At 43.8% G+C, this 22982-nt stretch overlaps 2 protein-coding genes across 2 annotated transcripts in view; one reads left to right on the forward strand and one right to left on the reverse strand.

Moving 5' to 3' along the window:
* On the reverse strand, window positions 1–21764 carry NRIP3 (nuclear receptor interacting protein 3). Its single transcript, XM_008514679.2, has 7 exons — window positions 21486–21764; window positions 7465–7626; window positions 6845–6927; window positions 4504–4643; window positions 3788–3840; window positions 3577–3674; window positions 1–3019 (listed from the first exon to the last, which is right to left on the reverse strand). The coding sequence occupies exons 1-7, from the start codon at window positions 21639–21641 to the stop codon at window positions 3004–3006; spliced, it is 708 nt and encodes a 235-aa protein (XP_008512901.2). The 5' UTR covers window positions 21642–21764; the 3' UTR covers window positions 1–3003.
* LOC139084207 (uncharacterized) overlaps window positions 21719–22982 on the forward strand; it is a 7123-nt gene continuing 5859 nt past the window's right edge. Inside the window, exons 1-2 of the mRNA XM_070626307.1 lie at window positions 21719–21931; window positions 22042–22822. Of these exons, the coding sequence (XP_070482408.1) occupies window positions 22101–22822 (722 nt within the window). The 5' untranslated portion in view covers window positions 21719–21931; window positions 22042–22100. The remainder of the gene's footprint in view (window positions 21932–22041; window positions 22823–22982) is intronic.

Raw genomic sequence — 22982 nt, forward strand, 5'->3', positions numbered from 1 at the left:
CAGAGGGGAAGATTTCACTTTATTGTTACATCAATCTCACAAAGAAACCCAACACAGCCAGAAACACTGAGCAGATAAAGTGCCAATGCAGAGGCCTGGCAACAGAAGGAGGGAGGAATCCAGTTCACCTCCTCCATGTCCCCAGCCAGGAAAGATATTTCTATTATACAAGAGTGAGGGCCTCTGACATACCAAGCAATCCATTCTATAGACACTTTGAACTAAAGAATAGAAAATCTTACCAAGTGGGGTCCATGCAGGGCAAGGAAATAGAAAAGTCAGAAAACATTTGTTCCTCAAATAAGTCAGGCATAAAAATACCAAATGACAAAAACAATATTTTTCAAACTCCCTGTATTTGAGATGGACATCTAATAAGGAATGAGAGGGGTACCAGTTCTACAGGGTTACTTTTGCTACTGCCTGTCTTCAGAACTGTGACTTGGGTAGACACTTGCTTCCCACACCCTCAATCAGACGCCCCAGAGAGAATTTTCTAGGATTCTGGGAAGAACTGACCTTACCTGTTTACCTTGCCAGCCCTTGAAAAGTAGATCCAGTGCTCCCTCATGAATATCAAGGCGGTATGGGCTATCAGAGTAATCAACCTGGCAGTATTTAAAGACGATTAATAAAGCTCAAGACTTCCCATAATTATCTTTAGACATTTTTAGGTACCTCTATTAAGGCTGAGGTTTAAAGCACAATTATTTGGTTAGTGAATTCAAATGATTTGACTGCATTTAGTGAGATTATGATGCCCTAAGTTCAGATCACCCCAATTGTTTCTATTCCAAAATTGGAAAATTACTGATTCTCAGAGGCCTGAAAGATCACCAAGGCCATCTGATCATCCCTCTGATGCCATATAATCCTGAACTCAAAGAGCCAGAATCAGTCACATCTTTCTAGAACCTGAGAATTCCTGCCTCACTTGGTCCACAGGGAATCCAAATAAAGATAAACCAAGGCAAGGAACTTCCAACGTGCCTCACTTGTGGCCAAGAGTCAGGGCTTGGCGTGGAACTTTCAACTAGGGAAGGAAGGGGTGAAGTATTTCAATTCAGTCCTAGGAGAAGAAGCAGGCCAAAGTGGTGCCATGATAGGGTGGGGAGGAGAATGGAAAGGCCTCAATGGAAAGGTGCAGGTCCCCCCTGGATAAGAAAATGGGGTGGAGTTGGAGGGAGCACTGAAGGCTGGTAAGCTGGGATCACCCGCAATGAGCTTGAGATGCGGCCTCTATTGTTGCTGTGTTTAGTTTTCTATCTTGCTTCCTCTTTGGAGACTGATAGGAAGGGAGCCAGGGATGATCCAGTGCCAGCTGGCTGCAGTGCGGCTGCCTAGCTGTTCAAATGGGGGTCACCAAGTTCCCAGTCTTTAGGGAGCTTCTATAAAGCTAAAAACATTTAGAGTTCCAAAGAGTTGTTTGGGACAGTAGCTGAACACTAGATGAGGTTGCTGGTGGAACCTGGCAAAATTCAAAGTGGGATCCATTAAATACTCTGGGAACTACTGCTGTGAACCAAGGGAAGACTTGGGAATCTCTTAAAGGGATATCCACAGCTGGCTATTTTTTTTGACTTCTCTGAGCACTTCTACAACTAAATTGAAGGAGAGAGTCCATTATAGTTATCTTTGTGCCCAAACTGACACCCTAACAAAAAGCTTCAAGAAACTCCCGTGATCTCCAACCCTTTGAGATGGGTCAGGAAATATTGGGCAGTCAGAAAAGTTGTCCTTAACACTGCCAGCTCCTGCCCTGCCTCTTTCCTTGTACCAGGACAGAGGTGAGTTCTCAACCCTCAGTTCCCTGCCTGGAAGTTTCACTTCTGACCTCCATCCCACAAAGGACTCCCTTGGTAGGCCTTCCCACCAACTGATTCTACCTGGCACTCCCTTCTATTTTGGACCTGCTCTGGGTTTTTTCATCTCCTTTCCCTTCTCCTCTTCCCAGCTACTTGAATCTGTGTCAGACAAATAACAAGATAGGCAGAAACACTGACTGGATCTTGGGGGTATCAGTGTCTGAGAGTGATGGCTAGATTACTCACTGAAGCCTTCAGTTCCATCTCAGAGAGTGATTAATGTTCTATCTGTGGTTCCTTCCACCTGCTCCCCTGAAAGAATTCAATGTGAGACACCATCTCATTCACCTTTGTACTCTTGGCTTCTAGGCACCAAGAAAGGGCCTAAATGTGACAGTTAGAAGCAGGGGGCTTTTAGTGGGCTTAGCAAACAGCAAAGAGGGCTACTCAGATCCTTCTAAGATCCATTCCCAAAGCATATTCTTCCCCTTGCCTCCCTTTTCACAAACCCTCACCTCTTCATCCTCCTCTCACGGCTTGAAGAAAAATGCAGCAGCATGAGAGAATGAACATATAGCTTTGGCTTGTCAGGTCTGAGTTCTAAGTCTCTTTTTCCATTGACTTTGTATATAAGCTTACACAATTCACTTGCCTCTCTGGACCTTTGAATGAAAGGATTAGACTAGATAATCTCTCTGGGTTCTTTCAGATCAATTCATACTTGAGAAATCAATGAATGACTTAGAAGAAACTAATTCTGAGACATAGGTATACTGCACCTCTTTGAAATAGCTGAAGAAAGGTAAAGATCAGGTTCTTGTTTATTATACATTTTAGCTATAGGAAAAGAAGCAAGTGTATCTATGAAGAAATAGAACCTGGAAGCCCCTATACTTAACTAATAAAAGCAAATTCTTGGAAGAAGCAGAGAAATAGGCCATTAGTGAGACCTGGCAGTGTCAAAAGGGTCTATAAATCAAGTGATTGAAGGAGTAAAAAACAATGGCTATAACCAGACAATATCTCTAAGCACAGACTAAAGTCTAGAGAGGTCTGGGTGGGAAGGAGCCCCTGGAGCTTCTATTAGAGGGAAGGACTTGGTCCACGGCCAGTTGCTACTGCATTTGGTTCAAACTCAGTTTCCTCAATCTGTCAACCTGGCGTGTGTGCATACGTGCAGACATGCTGCAGGCTGTAGTTATGCTTCTGAAGTGCTGAAATGAGAAAGAAATAGAAGAAATGATACCAAATTCAAAGAAGTTAGGCTGTAGGCAAGTACAATTTTAGTTTACAAAAGCTACTCATTTTCCCCACCACTCTGTGCAGTATCATCACTGCTCATTCTTTTTTTTTTTTCTTAGGAAGATTAGCCCTGAGCTAACTGCTGCTGATCCTCCTCTTTTTGCTGAGGAAGACTGGCCCTGAGTTAACATCTGTGCCCATCTTCCTCTACTTTATACGTGGGACACCTACCACAGCATGGCTTGCCATGCAGTGCCATGTCCGCACCCAAGATCCAAACCGGTGAACCCTGGGCTGCCAAAGTGGAACGTGTGCACTTAACCGCTGCACCACGGGGCCGGCCCCTCTCTGCTCATTCTGAAATGTGAGCTAGAGAGTTTTTGTAGGATGATGAACTCTGGGGGTGGGGAGAGGGGTACCTGTGTATGACTGAAGGCCAAAGGCAGGACACAGCCCAATATCCTGTGTGAGAAACCCTCCAGTTAATGACAAATGGATTTGACTTGACCTGACCCATTTGGGCACTTACTTGTCTTCATTCAAGGAAACTGTCTCCACAAAAGGGATTTCTTCTTTCTTATCTGTCTTCCCCATGATCAGCCGGTGCTTATCCAAGTTTATGATGCACTAAAAACAAGAGCATCACTGGTCACTGTCTGTGATCCCACTATGGGGTTTCTCTGTAGGAGGCGGCCTGCCTCAGGGAGGAAGTACCAAAGGGAGAGTAGAATCCATCCTACCTTCAGAGATCGGAGCGTCTGGAGGCCAAGGGACAAGTTTTTCTCACTGTCCTCTAACAAAAAAATAATTAAGATTTAGCCATTTCCATGCTGGTTTAGAAGTCAGCCTTATTGCCATTAGGTTCCATCCAACCTTTCATGCATCCATCCATCCAATAAACATGTGTTAAGCATCTGTTATAATAAGTAATTTTCCAAGATCACTATAGCTAAAAGGTGATAGAGCCAACATTCAAACCCAGGTCTTTTTAACTCTAAAGGACAAAGGCCTTTAGACAAAAAACAGGAACTTAAGAGTAATCTAGAATAGAGTACATGAGGGAAAATATAGGCGATGGTGGGAATTATTAAGGGGTTTGTGGCAAAGGAGTAAGAGGATCTTGCCCTCTACCTCCAACTAGTTCATGGAAAGCTCTCAGGGGCCATTTTCACCAGCACACAAAAATATTTGTTTACTTGCCCCTTGATTTTTTTTTTTAATCATGAGTTACACACTTTTTTTCTGAGTGATTCTCAACATGTCTTGAATGTAGCTCAGGGCCCATCTGGTACTTTGGAGGGCAAAAATTGGGACAAGGTCTAAAGCACAGAGAAGTGGAAACCTGGGATTTTGAAGAAGGAAATATTTATAAGCATGAGATCTCATGAGGGTGTGGTGCACATAAGGAGAGAGTTTACATTAGGGGTCCATACATCCAGTCCCCAATTCTACTCACCAACCACAGCTGCTGCACAGTCCAGGCGGAGGGAGCCCAGTGTGATCGCTAGGTGCTCAATCTGGCCCACCACTTTCAGATGCCTGGGTAGAGAAAGCTTCTCTCCTTCATGCTTGTGAGATTTAACATGTTCCTTCAGTCTGCACCAGAGAGGATGATATCAGAATCCCCTTGGCAGAGGTTTCTGGTGGAATTTAGCAATGCTACATTCTGACTCACAGTTGGAATTTTCCAGGGATTAATTTACCAAAAAAAGTGCTAGCCAGCCTATACTTCTTGTTTCAGCACTTTGTCCTAAACATGCCAGGGGATATGAAAAACTAAAGATTCAGCTCCTGGTCTCAAAAAGCTATGTCACTCTCTGCACTGGTGAAAGATGAGAGTTGACATACTCAGAGAATCCTATTCTGCATCCTAACACCCCCACCCATGTGCAAGGCAGTTTAGTTAACAAGTCCTTTTACCCATCTGTGAGTAACAGATCTCAAAGAGGGCAAGTTAATCTTTTTTTTTTTCCTTTTTCTCCCCAAAGCCCCCCAGTACATAGTTGTATATTCTTCGTTGTGGGTCCTTCTAGTTGTGGCATGTGGTACGCTGCCTCAGCGTGGTTTGATGAGCAGTGCCAAGTCGCACCCAGGATTCGAACCAATGAAACACTGGGCCGCCTGCAGCAGAGCGCGCGAACTTAACCACTCAGCCACAGGGCCAGCCCCAGGGCAAGTTAATCTTAATTTTAGAAGATGCTTTGTTCAATGTCTAATTTTCTCTTTGTCTTTTCTATTTTAGTCTATCCTCATCAGTTAGGCTATAAGGTTAGTGGAGGCAGGTATTTATTTGATAAGTGCATTGATATTGGTATCAGCAAGGAATATTGGGGACAAAGTCCTAACTAATTTAACTTGTCTGTGCAGGGGAAGCAGGAAAGGAACAGCACCAAGGTTTCACACAGTTATGTAAGCTGACTGGAACAGCTAACACCCAAGCTATTATGGGTTGGTGGATAAATACTTAATTATGGACTGTCTGTGCCAATACTTCTGCTTTACTCCATTTCCTCTCTTTTGGTGTTACAGCCCATCCAAAAGAAAAATAATTGCAGTTTTACAGATGGTTATTAATTCCTCTGGAATCATGGCAGTCTGCTGCCTAATTATGTACCAGGACGTTATTAGTCTTTCCGGAAACATGATGGTGCACTCTCTCTCATCTCTTCACCACATAAAAAAGCTCAGGATTCTTCCCACAGGAGCACTTGTGGTCTGGACTCCCCCCAGCATCCTAAATAGCAATGTACAAAACCCACAGAGCCAGCCTGAAGGAGTCACAGTTATGGTGAGGACAGGGTAGAAACAAGAAGGAACAGATCATATGGCAGAGGTCACTGATTATACAAATCAAGCTTTGAGCAAGTCCTACCTAAGAATATGGACATCTTGAAAGTAGCTTAAAATGGTCCATTATATCTACCCTAGTGATTGTTTCAACACAGAGATTTGGGCTGGGGAACGATTTGTTGGACTCAGGGCTAGAAAAGTGGAAAGGGATACTGGGTTGATCCTCCCAGTTCTGGGCTAGACCTCAGGGCTCATCTGGTACTTAGAAGGAAACAGAAGGAAGAAGGAAAGAAAGAAAAGTACAGATTGAGTGAAAAGGAGGAAAGATACAAAATGGCTTTCTCTGACTAAAAGAGGGAGAACCCAATTCCAGCTGTTAGAGAACAAGACTTTCAACATATGAGGTGTCTGCTTTGCACCCAGTCCCCAGCAGGGGCAGCAATAATATCTGATTTCACATGTTCTTCACAGGGAGGAAAGGCACTAAGAAACTACTGTTAATCACCCTATGATGGTTCAGGCCCAGCACCAATAGCAGCCCTATTCCAAGTTCTGACTGATGCTTTGTGGACAGGCAGCGTGGCCTCCAGAAGGACCCCGAGTAAGCTAAGGCCAACCACATCCCTGCTTTTCCTCACCTAGTGTATACCAAGAGGACAGCTCCTTCTAATCTGTTGTCTGGGCAGGGCACAAATCAGGATCAGGGCACAGCCTCAAAGAGCCAAGGATCTCACACTCTCATTCCAGAGCCCAAAGGTCTTTATTCAAAATTCAGTAGGTGGGAGTTAATGGAAAGCCTGAGGCTTTCCTGGCTCACTGATTTCTCTCAGGTGCCTGAGAACCCACCATTCTGCCCCTTTAATAAGTACTGGTTCCAGCTGATATCTGAGCTCTGCACACTTCTCTTGGAGCCTCTGTGGAGACCCTCACTGTCTCCAACCTCAAAACAGATTCAGGCAAAGAGTGCATTAGCATCTGACTTCCACCTAGCACAAGTGGCTACTTACCCCAGTCTATCCACACAGGCTGAAGAGATGAGATTATACTGACAGCCTGTGTCAACCAAGGCTTTCACATCCTTTCCAGCACACTGTGGAGAGAAAACGTACTGTTCAGCAGGAGCCAGAGAAGCAAAAAGGAAAGAAGATCCAGGGAGCAAGCAGCAGATGCCATATGAAAGGCAGGGTTGGAGAGCATCCTCACAGCTATGGGTTGGTAGCATCCCATCTTTACTCATGGCTGAGCCTCCTTTGAGAGGTTCTTTTTCTTCTGAATCTAGAGCTGACAGAGGATCCCAAAGGACTTGGGGCGTTTCATTCTATACACCAAGTAGCTCTGAATTGTGTGTGTGTGTGTGTGTGTGTGTGTGTGTGTGTATGTGTATCACATACCCCTTTGCAAATCTCATGAAAACCTTGGTCCTTTTTCCCATAAAGATGCACATGCATCAAAATATTACATACACTTCTTGTGTTGTATGGAGTCCCCCCTTGAAACTCATTTATGAATTCCATGATAAGACCCATACTCTATACAGTTTGGAGAAGAGGGCCCCCCTTTTGGCATAATAATGGGCCCAAATCCTACTCTCCAGAAAACCCTGGAAAAGCTGTTCTCAGAACATTACCTGGCAAGAAACCAAAATCATGTCATCATCCTCAGACTTCTTTAGTCCCTCAGACTTCGCCTGATTGAATTTGTTGGTCTTGGAGGCCCAAGGGATACGACTGCTTCGGAGCTTCGACAGGTTGGTTTCCATGAGGCGCCTCTGCAGAATGTTATGAGGTTGCTTGGGGAATAGAAAGCAGAGGTTTCTTAGAGACAGGTCATCTCCCTCTTCTCCCATTGTCCCCCACAGAAATAAGGAAGGAGCCTCACATAACTGAGCTCTACTTTTGCTTCTTATTTATTCTTCCGTCAAGTAGGGACTTCACTGGCACTGTCAGAGCGGGTACTATAAACCAATTTGCAGTAGGCCACTGAATGAATGAAAGAACAAGATGGGACACCGGGAAATGTGGATAGGGCCAATGAATATTCTATGGCTAAAGAGAACTGAGGGACCCTTGTGACTTGAACCACCTAGGCCTGCTGCCTTCCCTCCCCTTACAAGGGCATTTTAGGAGAAAAGTGGCCTTAGTCTAAGTAGAATAGTATATCTTCCCAGATGACTTACAGAAGGGGCAGCTCATTCTCCCAGGCCAAAGAAACCTACCAAGCACTGGTTGTCAGAAGCTCTGCCTACTTCTATTTCAAGTCTCACTCCTTTACAGTCTTATCTTTTGGACCCCGTCTGCATATGCCTTGGTGGCCTGGCTCTCCTGTGGGCTGAGTCACCCATGGGGTGGATAGACTGGGAAGACAGGAATTCATACCAGCTGAGTAAACCTCTCAGAGACATACTTTGGAACCTGGCAGAACCCACAGGAATCATCCTTACTGACATCCTCCGGACCTCAAGGAGCATAAGGCAACTCCCGCCATATGCTTGTCATCCATTCCCCCTCTCTTCAATGGGCCAAAAAGTGGGAGTATAAAAGGGGCAGAGACTGACCAAGAAGCAAGGGATTTAATTAGACTTTATCTGTGTCAGGAGAATTAGAATAATTAGACCTTATCTGTGCCAGGCTATCTAATGTTAGGAAGCAGAACGAGGAATATGAATTCAAGTCTGCCTTTGATAGAGCTTAGGAGAATTCCTAGCACAGACATATCCATGCTCTACTGTTTCTACCCAAAGTGGCCTCCAGAAAGTATAAGCTACTTCTTGATAAAAAGTCATTTCACCTGAGAAATTTCTATACACAAGCATATTATTCTCTGTTTACAATAATATTTAAAATCCTTCCAAGTATAGAGTCTAGCCACAAGTTTCCACGTAACATATACCAGATGGCACACCAATTCTAGGGGGAAGAGTCCAGAGCCCAGAACCTTCCCAGGGAAGGGGGTAGAACTAAAGAAGGTCCTCATTATCTGCCACCTTACAGATTTCTGAGGAAGAAGGGAGTCACAGCCATGACTCACTGTAACCCTGGTGAGGTGAAGAAATGGCTTCCCAAAATACACTGATTCTTGGCAAAGCAGATTCTAAATCAGTATCCTTGGGAAAAGGAGAGAGAGAGGCACTTAAAAGAAAACGAGAGCTTCTTAACTTGATAAGGAGCTAGAGGAAGTGCTGACTCTGTTAGATTTCTTGATGTGACACTGGGAGAATGCTGTGCTTCTCAAAAGAAACAGAAATTCTTCATTCTTACCTCTCTCACTAATAAATCTGGATTCCTAGCTCAAGTCACACTAAAGCAGGGTGTTTGTTTCTGTCAAGTCCATGCTTAGCAGGACCAACTAAGATAAGTTGGATTTGTAGAACTGAAGATTGGAAGGGATTTCAAAGGCCATCTAACCAAAGCCCTCCTCACCAAAAGTTTGGGGCTTTCCTTCTACACTGGTCTTGCTGAATACCACTTTACCTGGTTACTCTTAATCTTGCAGAGAAGTCTAATCATCACTGGACAGAGGCGGCAAACGAGGGAAGTTTTCAAATCATTTTTCTTGAAGACATCTCTCTTCTGAATTTTCCTCCCCTCCTATTGGACCCTTCCCCTACAGACTACGAAACATACTCCAAGTTCTCACATTGGGGAGAAAACTCCTCCACATAACCTCAGACGCTGCCTCCTCAACTCTACATCCTCCTCTAATCACACCCTTGTCTTGGTCTTTTTTAAAAAAGTCAAAATCACTATGTCTATTTCCTGATATCCTATATTATCTTCACTGAGATTACTTCTGATCCTACAACACCAATAATGATCTCTTAATTTCCAAATCTGATAGATATTTTTCAGCCTTCATTTTACTTGACTTCTCTAGGGCATTTGGCCCTGCTGACTATTTCTTTATTTGTTCTTTAGTAACCAAAAAACAAAATACACGCTTAATGTAAATTATTCAAATATCAATGAAGTACATAAAATTTTAAAAGAAAGCCTCCCCAACCTCTCAACCCCTTCTCAGTTCCACTCTCTACAATTAACAACCATTAAATTTAGAAGTGTAGCCTTCCCAAATTTTTTAATACATTTACAAACATAACAAAAATAAGATCATACTATAACACTGTCTAAAATTTTCTATTTTTAATATATGAAAAGCATTTTTCTATGTCAGTACATAGAACTCTCTTCAATCATTTTTATAAGTAAAAGTATTCATAGTATAGTTCAAGTGTTGAAAATTCATAGGCAATAAACCCATATGAACCTCAGAGATGTTTTTCTGTGGTCATTTTATTATGCCTACATGTTTTAAATGACAGTATAATTGCACATTTACCTCTGCTCCCAACCAAGATATCACTAAAATGATAGTCAAGGAATAAGGAAGGCCTAAACCTACATGAACAAAGAGAACAGGAAAGAAACAACAACAAAAAAAGAGAGATGTTGACACAATTTTGGAATTTGAAAAGCAGACAGAAAAGTGGTAACTGACCTAGACCATTCCACTTCACAGAATGCTGGAAGTGCTCATCAAAACCCATGTTCTCCTCTTCTTTCTGGGCAGACACCCAGCTTATGTTTCCCAGCCTTCCTTGCAGTTAAGCATGCCCATATGACCGAGTTCTAGCAAAGAGAATGTGAGTAGAAGTGACATGCACCACTTCTAGACCTGACCCATAAAAATCTCCCGTGCACACTTCTCCATATTCTTTTCCTCTTCTGACTGGCTGGAATGGAGATGCCCCTTAGGGTAACTTTCTTGGAGTCACGTGTTGAAGACAGAAGAGCCACTGTCAGCCTGCATCCCTAAATAACTACATAGCAGAGGGCTGTCTTGCTGACCTTTCCAGCAAAACTGGACCTTTCCAGTCAAACTGTTGAGTAGCAGTATCACTGTTACTCAAGAAAAAATAAACTATTATGTTTGAGCTATTACACATTTTGGGGTCTAGCTTTAAAAGCAGTTTTTCTATTCAAACTGAAATCCTGGAAAGGCTGAGGAGTTAGAGGTATTACAACCTCTACATTTGGAGGGCACAATAAAGGTTGGAAATAGTGTACAGCCTGCATAAGACTCCCACTTGACCCAGACAACTGGGAAGAATGCCAGAAGTTTACTGTTTTTATAAGAGTAAATCGAAAGACTCTAGTTAGTTGATAGTTTGGCTAGGCTTAGAAATTATGTGCTGTCAGAGTTCTAGAAGAGCTAAGGGTGATGGTGGAGTGCCATACTAAGCCAGAACCGAAGGATGTGAGTTTAAAGGTTGAAAGGGCCCACACAATGAAAGAAAAAAGACCCATACCAACATTTCACATCTCTACGAATTTCTGCAATATCACGGATGACAAAGATTTCAAAAGCTTCCAAAGAGAAAAAGATCCAAATACAAAGGATTAGGAACCAGAAAAGCATAGGACTACTCAATGGTAACAATGGAAGCTAAATGACAATGGAATAATACTTAAAAAAATCTGACAATACATAATGTCTAAACCTAGCCAAACTATCAATCAAGTCTTAGGAAAGTTAATTCCCAGTCATCCTCAAGAAGTTATTGAAGGATATGCTCCACCAAAGTAAGGGAAACCAATGATAAAAAAGCATAGGATCCAAGAAATAAAGGATCCAATAGAGAAGAGAGGGACAGGGAGTTCTGAGAGTGGTGTTAAAAAAAAGTCTAGGATATAGGGTGTGTAGCAGGTCTTGAGAGCAACCAGGCCAAAATGAAATGGGATGATAGAGGGCTCCACGAAGGATGTTGCCAAGAAAAAAAAAAAATGGGTCTGCTAGATCATCTACAGTTTTAAGGCACTTGGAGGAGATTTAAATTTTACAGAGAAAATGAAATAAAGAGAAAAAACAGCCAATTAATAATTTTGAGAAAAATAAATATTTGTATGTGAAAAGAAAAATAATTATAGTACATTATTTGACTCAGCTGTGAATAATATGAACATAGTCATAATAATGTAAGCAGTGAATGCTGATTTGACCCAAAACAGTCATTTAACAGAAGATTAGTATAAAAGGAGAGGGGACATGATGGGAAAGGTGTAAGAGACTTAAACCCTTCTTATCTATTACAGTAGAAAATCAATAGATAATGGTAAAATCAATAAATCAAGAAATAGCAGTATCGCCATTTACTTAGAAATATGGAGGTTCCTAATACAAGGAACAGTTTAAAATTTTTTAAAGTTTTAAGTGATATACATGTATTTTTTGATAAAAATAAAGTAAAAAATATACCCCATATATTAGGAAAACATTCAGCCACAAGAAAAGCCAATTTACAGTGGCTTAAAGGGAGGTGTATTTTTTCTCACATAAGAAGTCTGGAGGTAGGCAGCTGCTGGCAATAATTCAGCAGCTTAACAATTTCAGGGCTACTGTCTCTGTAATTCTCTTGGATATTCCCTCAGGGTCATATGATGGGTACCCCAGCTCCAGGCATTACATCCACATTCTAGGAATAAGAAAGGAGGAAGTGACTCTGTGCCATCTATCCCTTTTATCAGGAAAGCAAAGCTTTCCCAGAAGTTCCCTCAGTATTTTGCCTATATCTTCTTAGTCAGAATTCACATGGCCACTCCTAGCTGCAATGGGGCTTGGGAGAGAATTTAGCTTTTCTAATCTCTATAGAGGAGTCAGGCAGATAGAAAAGGCTGAGAATGGGTGATGATTTAGCTAACAGTGTCTGCCAAATCATGCAAAAACTAAAGTGTGCACACATGCACACAAACCCCCCAACAATGTAACTAATTTCGGCAGGTATAATGCCAGGTTACCCTATGACCACCTTAGCACCTATGTTTTTACATCTGCCCTGCTTTCTGCATTTTAAAACAGCACATCCTCAGCAGACATTTGAGTTTCTGGTACAAACTTACCTCAATTTTTGTAACTACTAATGGACATATGGACATTTAGGTTGTTTCCACGTTTGCATTAGAAACAATGCTGCAGTAAAGTCAACATTCCATTTTTCTTGACTCTCCTCCACTGGCTTCTAAAACCACCTCTCTGTCTATTCTGCATCCATCTTTTACTGGTTCCTTTGCCTCTACTCATTTCTTAAATGTTAGTGTTCCTCATCGCTCTATCTCTGGCCCTTTTCTCAGTCTACGTTTCCTTTCAGGACAATCTTACCTACTTTCATGACATAAATTACTACTTTTATAATGATGTCTCTGTCTCATGCCCACACCTCACTTGTGAGTTTTAGACCCACAGATCCAACTTCCTCTTTGAACTTCCCTACTTAGACATTCCACAGGCACTTTCAAACGTAACTTGTCCCACTGATCTTTCCCAGAAAACTTGTCCTTTCTCCCTTATTGTCTGTCTTGGTGAGTGAAATTCTGCCTCTTTAATACCTCACGGTTTCCTCTCCATTCCTACTGTTATTGCTAAGTTCAAGCAATCTCCAAAACATGCCGTTCGCAGTCTCCTTCCCCCACAGTGGTTCTCTCAACAGCTGCATCAGACACAAAATCCCCAACTTAGCATTTAAGATCTTCCACTAACCACCGCTCATCCTCCTTCCCAATCTGATCTTTAGTCTTCCATGAGACTTTATACTTTCAGCAAATGACCGGTTGTCACATACTATCTTGGGCAAATCACTAATCTTTCTAAGCATTACTTTTCTCTAAGCCTCCCTTTCATCAGTAATAAAAGAGGCTTGAGCTCCAAAGTCCTATTCAGTGTTAACATTCTGGATTACTCCCCTTCCACCAACTTGGTAAAATGGCACCTCCATACTCCTACCCATTCTTGATTCTTTTCTTTCGCTAACCTTCCATCCCAAGTACTGTCGCTGCTTCTTCCAAAACATATCCGGACTCGATCTACTTCTCTTCGTTACTACCTCCAATCTAGTCCAAGCCACCATCATTCCTTTTCTCTCATACTTAAAGAAAAGTTTCGAAGTTTGTTAGACCTTAAAAACGCAATGTAACTTTAGTTGTCCTCATCCTCTAAGCTTTATTTTTATCTTAAGGCAATGGTTTTTTAAAATTGAGGTATAATTGACAGATAACCCTATTTCAGGTGTATAACATAATGATTCCATATTTGTATACACTGCAAAATGAACACCATAAGTCTAGTTAACATCTGTCACCACACAGTTACAATTTTTTTTCTTGTGACTAGGACTTAAGATCTACTCTGTTAGCAACTTTCAAAAATGCAATACAGTTATTATTAACTACATTCACCACGCTGTACATTACATCCCCATGACTTATTTATGTTATAGCTGAACGTCTGTACCTTTTGACCCCTTTTCACTCATTTTGCCCCCATCCCCCGGCAACCACCAATCTGTTCTCTGTATCTATGAGCTTGGGTTTTTTTTTTTGAGTTTATTTGTTTTGCTTTTTAGATTCCACATATAAGTGAGATCATATGGTATTTGTCTTTCTCTGTCTGATTTATTTCACTTAGCATAATACCCTCAAGGTCCATCCATATTGTCACAAATGGCAAGATTACATTCTTTTTTTATGGCTGAATTGTATTTCATCGTGTATATATATACTACATCTTCTTTATCCATCCATCCATCGATGGACACTTTGTTTCTATACCCTGGCTCATCATTTCTTATCTGTACTGCAACAGGCTCCCAACTTGTCTTCTGCGTCTTCTTTCACCCTTCTCCAATTCATTATCTACAAGCAACCAGAGTGAGCTTTTAAAAATATGTCAGATAATATATTTCCTTACTCAAAACACTTCAATGGCTTCCTATTGTTCTTCGAACAAAATTCAAACTTCTTACCACGGTCTACAGGGCTCTGCAGCATCTGGTCTCCGTCCATCCTTGCAACCTCTATATACATACCACTCTCCCCTTTATTCATTCACACTTCCTTACTCAAAAACTCTTTCCCATTCCAAAGCCTTTGCACCACTGTTCCCTCTACTTAAATGTTCTCCCCCTAACACTTCAAAAAGTTAGCTTACTCTCATCTCAGGTCTCAGCTCAAATGTCACTTCATCAAAGACATCTTCCCTGACCATACTATTTAGAGTAGGTACCCCACCTCTGTAGTTACTAACATATCCCACTATTTCTTTCATAATAATTAGAAATCCACAATTATTTTGCTTATTTACTTGTTTACTATTTCACTCCCCCTCCTAGAGTGTTATTCCATAAGGGAAGAGACCTTGATTGTCTTGATCACAGCTGTATGCCCAGCTCTTGACATAGTACCAAAAAAAACAAATCTCTACCCTTTACTTCATCAAATGCCTTTCTTGATTAACACCACCTAGTTCTTTCTCTCAGAATCCCTTCAATACTTCTACATTACATAGTTTGTACTACTTGCATTCCCACTCCTTGACTTTTGCTTTGTAAATTTGCTTAAGTGGCTTATTTTTATGTTTACTGAAATTTTGACTTTTCAAGGGCTGTCTTCTACTTTCCTGATGTCCTTCAACATATACACTAGCAATTAGCTAGACAGGTGCTGCAGGTACTCTGGTGGCCTTTTGGACATAATTCTCAAGTCATCCTCATGACATGGATCCTGCTTTACACTTTGGCTCAACAAGGCAAGTACTAACCTAAGTCTCTGGTTCTCTACTGTTCCTGAAATGTGGCTGCTAAACCCTAATGGGAACGTTCAAACATGGTGCTTTCATCATCGTCAGGAGCTTCTGAAGGAAATGGGTCCTACGGGAAGTGCTGTATTCTTGGTGGAAATAGCTGAGGTTCCTCAGTGTGGCACCCAGTCTGCTTAAATATCTCTTCTAATCAGGCTTTAGAGTGAGAAGAAAAGTGAGGTGAGAGGAAACAGATTATACTGCAGGATGCCACAGAAGTATGCTTTAAACAAGAACTTCTAAGACCATTTTCTCAATCCCTTTATCCATGCTGCATTGAACGCAGACAGAATCAACCTAATGGAATGTTGTGGTCCACAGAATGGCCCAGACTGGAAAACAGGGGGAATGACAGAAGTCTGCCTTCTTTGTAGCGTTTTACTCCCAGAGGAGAAACACAAGGTATCTAGCCAGTAATAGAGCCACAACTAGAACCACTTAGAAATAGGGGTCAGCAAATACGGCCCACAAACCAAATCCAGCCTGCTGACTATTTTTGTAAATAAAAGTTTACTGGAAGACAACCAACCCCACTCATTTACCATCTGCGGCTGCTTTTGCACTACAACAGCAGAGCTGAGTAACTGAGACACAGACTGCTCGGCTTGCAAAGCTGAAAAGAGTTACTATCTGGTCCTTTACAGAAAAAGTTTGCCAACCCCTGACTTAGAGTACTGTTTAAAAATACATGTTTTGGAGTCAGACAGAGCTGAGTCCAAGATAGTAAATACTTGGTAGTACTTTTGTGAAGATTAAATGGGATGATCCAGGTGAAACATTTAATACTGGGTCAGGTATAGAATATGCACTCAAATGTTAGTAAGTATATGTATGTGTATATATGTATTTTCAATTCTCAAGTTCAGCGTAAAATTGAAGCTGATTATCATTCACTTTTTTCCCCCCAAAAGGGCATAAAATCATCTGACTCCATTTTAGCCCTCATATACAGTTTGTAGATAAACATGGATTCCTGACTGACTCTCATTTCAAGCCAAATATACATGTCTCTATCTGGCCTTGGAAATCTGAAAGAGCACTAATATCTGTGTCTTCTCTTCTTTGTTTGATAGCTGGATATACAACATAAGACCCATTCTACCCCATGGGAACATAGGCAGGTTGTCCTTGGGTTTGCAGTTGTTCAAAAACACACGGGAATCTACCTAAGGCAGGGTGTCACATTGCCCCAGGCCTTCTGTGTTCTGTCTCTCTGCCTTTGCCTTGTGACCCAACAGACTTGTTATTTCAAAGAGAACAGCATTATTCTTGATTGTTATCTGCTTTGTGGATTGGTCTGAGACGGTGGTTTCTCAGCTGCCCATGGCAGGCTGTACTTGTGTTAGAAAGGATTCACACATAGGCAGGGAATTGGACCAGATAAGCTATTAAGTTCTGCTTACTCTGAGGTTCATGAGGCAAACTCTGGAGGCAGCCTCCTCTCCATACCACCTCATAGTCAGTTGACTCACCAGAGAATGATGAAGCTGTAATCAGATGTTGGTCTCCATCACTATTGTCACACCAGGCCAAAATAATCACTTTTTCTACTGAACTCTTCTAGCTATTATTGACTGTAACACCTTGGCAACTAGTATAGGCTTCCTGGTGGTGTTATTTATCTTCTTGTGGAACTGTCTACTCAACAACTACACTTGACTAATTAACAGACATCCCTAACTTAACTTTTTCAAAAATCAAATTCCTGATTCTTATTCCCTATCCCCAACCTGCTCCTCCTGTGGTCTTACCCATTTCAGTAAATGACAACTTTATTCTTCCAATTGCTAGATCGAAAACCTTGAGGTCATTCTTGACTACTCTTTCTTTCAGACCCTTAATCTAATCCATCAACTAAACTTGTCAGATCTGTCTTCAAAATACATCCAGAACCTGATCTTTTCTTGTCCCCTTCACTGCTATTACACTGTTCTGAGCCACCTTCATCCTTCCCCTGGGGTACTGTATAACAGCCTCCTAATCAGTCTCCGGGTTTCCACTCTTGCCCTTCTACAGCCTAATCTGTACAGTAGTCTGAGCAATCTTTTTATAAAATGAGTCACGTCGTCCTTTTGCACAGTCTTCTGGTTTCCCATACCAGAGTAAAAGCCAAATATCTGTATAATGACCTATAAGGCCCTAAATAGTCTGGCCTCCTACCACCTCCCTGATGTTATCTCCTATTACCCTCCTCCCTGTTCATTTGCTTTGGCCACAACGACCTTCTTCCAGTTCCTCAATCACATCAAGCACACTGACAATTCAAGCCTTTGTACTTACTGTTCCTTCTGCCTAGAATATTCTTCCCCAAGATATTTTGCTCTCTCATTTCCTTCAGTATCTCCTAAAGTGTAATCTTATCAGAGAGGCCTTTCCTGACCACCCTATATATAACAGAAGGCTCCACTCCACCCTACCCTGGTCACTGTACTCCCTATTTCCCTTACCCTGGTTTATTTTCTCCATGGCCCTGATTGCTACCTGATATATATTTACTTGTTTTTACTTTCTTCCTTCTCCCCCCAACAAGAATGCAAGTTCCATGAGGGCTGGAACTCTGTTTTGGTTCACTATTATATCTTCAATGCCTAGATAACTGCCTGACATGTAATAAGTGTCCAATAAATATTTGTGAAATAAATTAACTAATCTGACCTATCCTTCCCCCAATCTATAAACTTTTTGTAGAGGGAAACTTTGCTATCTTCTTCTTTATGCTCCTAGCACCTAGTGTTGTGTCTTGAATGGTGTTCAAATAATGTTTGCTATAATTAGGAGGCAATCACGGTTCTGAAAATCTTCAGTTTGTACCAGATCCTGGTGTTTTACTGGTATTTCATGCTCCTCTTCTAAGGCTTCAAAGTTCTCTGCTCCAAAACCTGCAGCATTATGAATGTCTTATGGCATTATGAATCTCTAGGGTACCAACCAGGCCTGCTCTAACTGACTGAGATTCTGATTAGGTAGATCAGATACTCAGAGTACAGGGCTAGTCATTTCACGGTCAGTTGGCTTTGCTGTGTTCTACTATCTTTCCCCTGGCCTTCATTCCTAATTCTAGTGAGTTTTGCTAAAGTATTTGGCTATACGCAGACTCAATCACAGATAGGAAAGCAAAGCTCTCTCTCTATTCCTGGACAAGTAAGGATAAGGCTTGATGGTCAGTAATATCATATAGGAAAGACAGCATATTATCCCATGACAGAACTGTTCTTAAAAATAAAAAAGTTCTTACCTCAAAGAGAAGAAAATTTATGAACCTGGTAGTAAGATAAAAGAAATTACAAGTGACAAAACTCCAAGGGTGGAGATTTTTTTTCCTCCAGTCTCATTAACTTAAAAAAATAAAATAAAATAAAATATTATTCACTCATATCTCTGATTTTTGTTCTTAATCTAATATAGAAGAAAATAGCACAAGATGAAAGGATAAACAAAATAAGAGAGCCAGACATGAGAAATAAGATTAATTTCCACAGCAGACTTTGTAGCAGCCAGCTACACACAAACAAGAATAGGGCAAAGGCACTTCCCCGGGGCCAAGAGAACAAGACCACATTTGATTGCCTGCAGATGCTCTTTGCCAATCCAAAAAGGTTGGCAGGCTGGTATCAAATAGGGAATGTTACAGAAACAGCATGGTAAAAGGCAGATAATTCAGAAAACCCAGCAGTATAATTCTAATATAGGTCACCAGTATGAGGAAAGCAACCCATAATCTTCTCACTGGCACAAACCCCAGAGTCAACTGAAACTAATTTGTCCTCTCCCCCATCTCCCTCTGGTGCCATCCCCTCCCTTTTCTTGTTCCATAGACCTATTCAATCATTTTGGTATCCTCAAAATTTCACTTCAGTGAGAGAAAATTGAGTCAGCACCAGTCTACACTACCAGATGGATAAAGTGAAGCAATAGAGTACTTCCAGGATTATTTCTAAGATTGTACTGAGGCAGCAGCATCAGTTCCAAAAGAGCTTAAGCACGCCACCTCACCCCAGTACACAGCTCTCCTAGCCCTATCAGTCTGCCTTGGCTTCTGCGACCTGTTCCAGCTCTTCTGTGCAATCATTTGCACATTAAAGGTGTGAGAACAGCGAGAGAGGGATATCAACCCCATGGCAATGGCGGGGGAGAGAAAGTGTGAACCATGGTTCACAGTCTCACAGTAAACTGCTGTGTGTCACATCCATGGCAATAACCTGCTTCTGGAGGATGCTTCGTCCTTCCAGCCTACTGGCTATGTTCTATGCTACCAGCTCCTGTGTGGCTCAGCTGAGACAGACCAGAGTCAGAAAAGCAGATGGAATTCTTCCTACACAGGATGTAGTAGTATAAGGAAAACTAGGCAGAAGGATGGAGAGGCAGTTCCTCAGGGCTGGGGAACTCCTTGACAGCCCAGGACAACCGAAGGTCAATCCTGTCTTAAATCCAGCACGAAGGGAAGAAAAACATTCCATATTTTACTTATTTTCCTAACACTTCCCTCTTTATTGGTTCCTGAGGCTTCCAGGAACTAGGATTATTTTGGCCTGAAGGTAAGAAGACTTGGACCTGATTTGCTAAAAGAATCTAGACTGCTTTGAAGTGAAAGAAGGGCTGAAGAAGAGTTATCTCTTTTCTAGGAATATGTTTGTCACTCACCACTCTGAGTGAGCATGAATCAGACTGACTATCTTGTGGCTTGTGCAGGAAAAATACCTTTGCAAAAACAGAGCAAGATAACTGAGTAGACATCCCCTGCAGATAAATAACTAAAAATGATTGTCTATCACAATGTGGGAGGGCAAATCTGATATTGGTTATCTGTGCGTCATTAGAGTTGTTAAAAAAAAAAGGAAGTGGATTTAAAAGCTCTGCCCTCCATAGACATTTTGGGGCTGGAAATGTCAATTTCAGCGAACCAGGCTGACACCCCTCCTCTCCCTGCCAAATTAAACATACCAAAAGCTCAAAAACTACTGGAAAAATTATAGAGAGCATCTACTTCATTTAATAGACATTTGATTAATGTTTCATAAATTATTGCCAGGATGAATAAAGTGACCGAAATTCAAGAAAACAAGTAAACTACAAGAAAACTCCACATAAAACTACAAAGCTAAACATACATTTGGCCCAGCACCACTACAATGACTGAGGCATGAAAGTCAGATACAGTTCTTTAAACTAGTAACCCTTAGCCATCCCTCTCCCTCCTATAGATACAGGCTAAGCACGGTCTTTAAACCCAGACCTCCAGCGCTGGAGTTTCATCCTTCTTAGCGCGAAGAACAACCCTGCTAGAAAAAAGCCTGCGCCAGCCCCACCTCCAGCTCCCCACGTTAGCTGCTCGGTGAGATGGAGCAGCCCGGCTTCCTCCCTCTATCCACTCTTTGGGGGTCGGAGTGGGGTAGGAGGAGGGATGAGAATGATGTAGAGATGCTTGCGGTTCAGCAAATCTTCGCGTTGGACCCTTTTTCTCTCTCCCCTCTCGGGATGGAAGGTCAAAGGTAGAGGAGACCAAAATCAAACGGACAAGTAGATTTTGCATAGGGGGAAGAGGAATTCAACAAGGGCATCTGGATACGGTGACTGCCCCAACCCCTGCTCCCCACTTCGTTCACTCCTTCTTCCACCCATTAGGAATGACCTCTGTCTGGGTCACAGGACCGGCCAAGCAGCCTGCGAGGCTCAAGCCCCATGCAGTCAAATTCGGTATTGCTGATAACGGGGAGGAAAGGCGACCTGAGGGTAAGAAGCAGGGCAGGGTCTCTTCTGCTGGGGAGGGAGACACACGAAGGGAGGCGGCAGAGGGGAAGGGCGCGCGAGCTAGAAAAGCGACAACGGAATCCTGAGAGCTGAAGCAGGGGGACGCTGGATGGAGAGGACCCCGAAACAAAGCAATACATAGCGGGACAGCGGCGGGCGGGTGCCGGTGACTCAGTGAAAGCTGCAAGGGGCGGCCCGGGAGAGCGCGCAGCGCGAAGGGCGCCGCGCGAAGGGCGCCGCGCGGGGCTCCGAGGAGGGGGCGGCCGCGGGGCTCACCGTGTCCTTGGACGAGCCCAGCTTCTTGAGGCCGTCCAGGGGCAGCAGGTCGGCCGAGTCCTTGTGGATGAACTGCACAGCTTGCTTCATTCGGCGCTGCTGCCGCATGTCGGTCTCCTTGCGGCTGCCCTCGGTGAGCAGCCCTGAGTAAAACATCGCAGAGGCGCTCGCGGCCCGGCGTCCCCGGCACCCTCCGCCCCCAGCCAGCCCTCAGCCTCGAGCTCCTCCAGCTCCGCGAGAGCCGCGCGCCGCGGCTTTTATAGCCGAGCGTGACGTCACGGGGAGCAGCCAGTGCGCGCGCGGGAGGCGGGGCCGGCACAGCGCCCCCGCTAGGCCTGCGGCTCCCGGACGTCGGCGTCCGCGTCAGCTGTCCTTCGCCCGGCCGGCCGGGGGAAAGAACCGGCGAAGAAGGGCGGTGCTGGCAGGACTGACTCCGAGCGCCGAGGGTATTCCTCGGCCGCTTTACCCCCCGCCCCTTCCCACTGTGGCTGCCCTGCATCCCCCGACCGGGATAGGGTGTGGGGGCCCAATGCCTGAGCAGCCTCTCCCACCCCAGCCGCCGCCGCCTCACCTGCCCACGCCGTGGCCGACCCGGGGACCACCGACAGCTGGGCCATGCCCCGCGTCCTGCCGTCCGCGCCGCTGCTCGGCTCTGCAGCTTCGCCTCCCCGCGCCCCGTCCCGGAGCCCCAGCGCCCATAGCCCGGGCGGCGCACTCCGGCGTTGGGATCGGGCAGGATTTCTCCAACTTCAGGTCGGTCGCCACCCACCAGGCCACGTGACTGGGGAGGGGGCAGCCCCTGCGGGCGGGCTGGAGCCGGCCTTCCGGGGACCCTCCCTCCTCCTGGAACCCTCTGCCCTGGGCCGGCATCCGCGCCCGCCCCGGGAAGCAGGGCCGGGCGGAAGCCTGCGGGTCAGCCTGGGGCTGAAGAGTGGCGAGGGCCCCCCCTCCGCGGGACTGCACATGAGTGCGGGTCCTACACCCGTTCTTCGGAACACTGGGCAGAAAAGCACGTTTTTCTCAGCCAACTCTAGGGCTTACCGTTGGGAGGGTCTTTCACCTGTCTCTCCGTCATGCATCCGGGAGCAGTTGGAACCCGGTTTTCTTCGTGAGTCTTTCATATTCTCCAGCCATTCTGATGGGGCCTTCAGGTATCCTGGGTTCTGGCCTCGACGTTGTGACTTAGGACAAACCCCATTTCCACCCTCGAAACCACCACGACTACCCTCTCCCACCCTCTCTCACAGGAGCAGGCGTGAAGCAGAAAGATCTGCTCTCGGAAGAGAACCAAGAGAAGTAACAATAACGACGTCTACTGAGCCTTTACTGTGTGCCAGGTACTGGAACATGCAGGGACTTAACATGCAGAATCTCATTGAATCCTGGCAACCACTTAAGAGATACTATGATCATTATCCCCATTTTACAGGCAAATATCTGAGACCTCCTAACCAGTCTCCTCCGTGTGCCTTGGTTCCCTTCCAATCCTTTGTTGGC

Source organism: Equus przewalskii, chromosome 6, assembly GCF_037783145.1.
Source record: "Equus przewalskii isolate Varuska chromosome 6, EquPr2, whole genome shotgun sequence".
Lineage (NCBI taxonomy): Eukaryota > Metazoa > Chordata > Mammalia > Perissodactyla > Equidae > Equus > Equus przewalskii.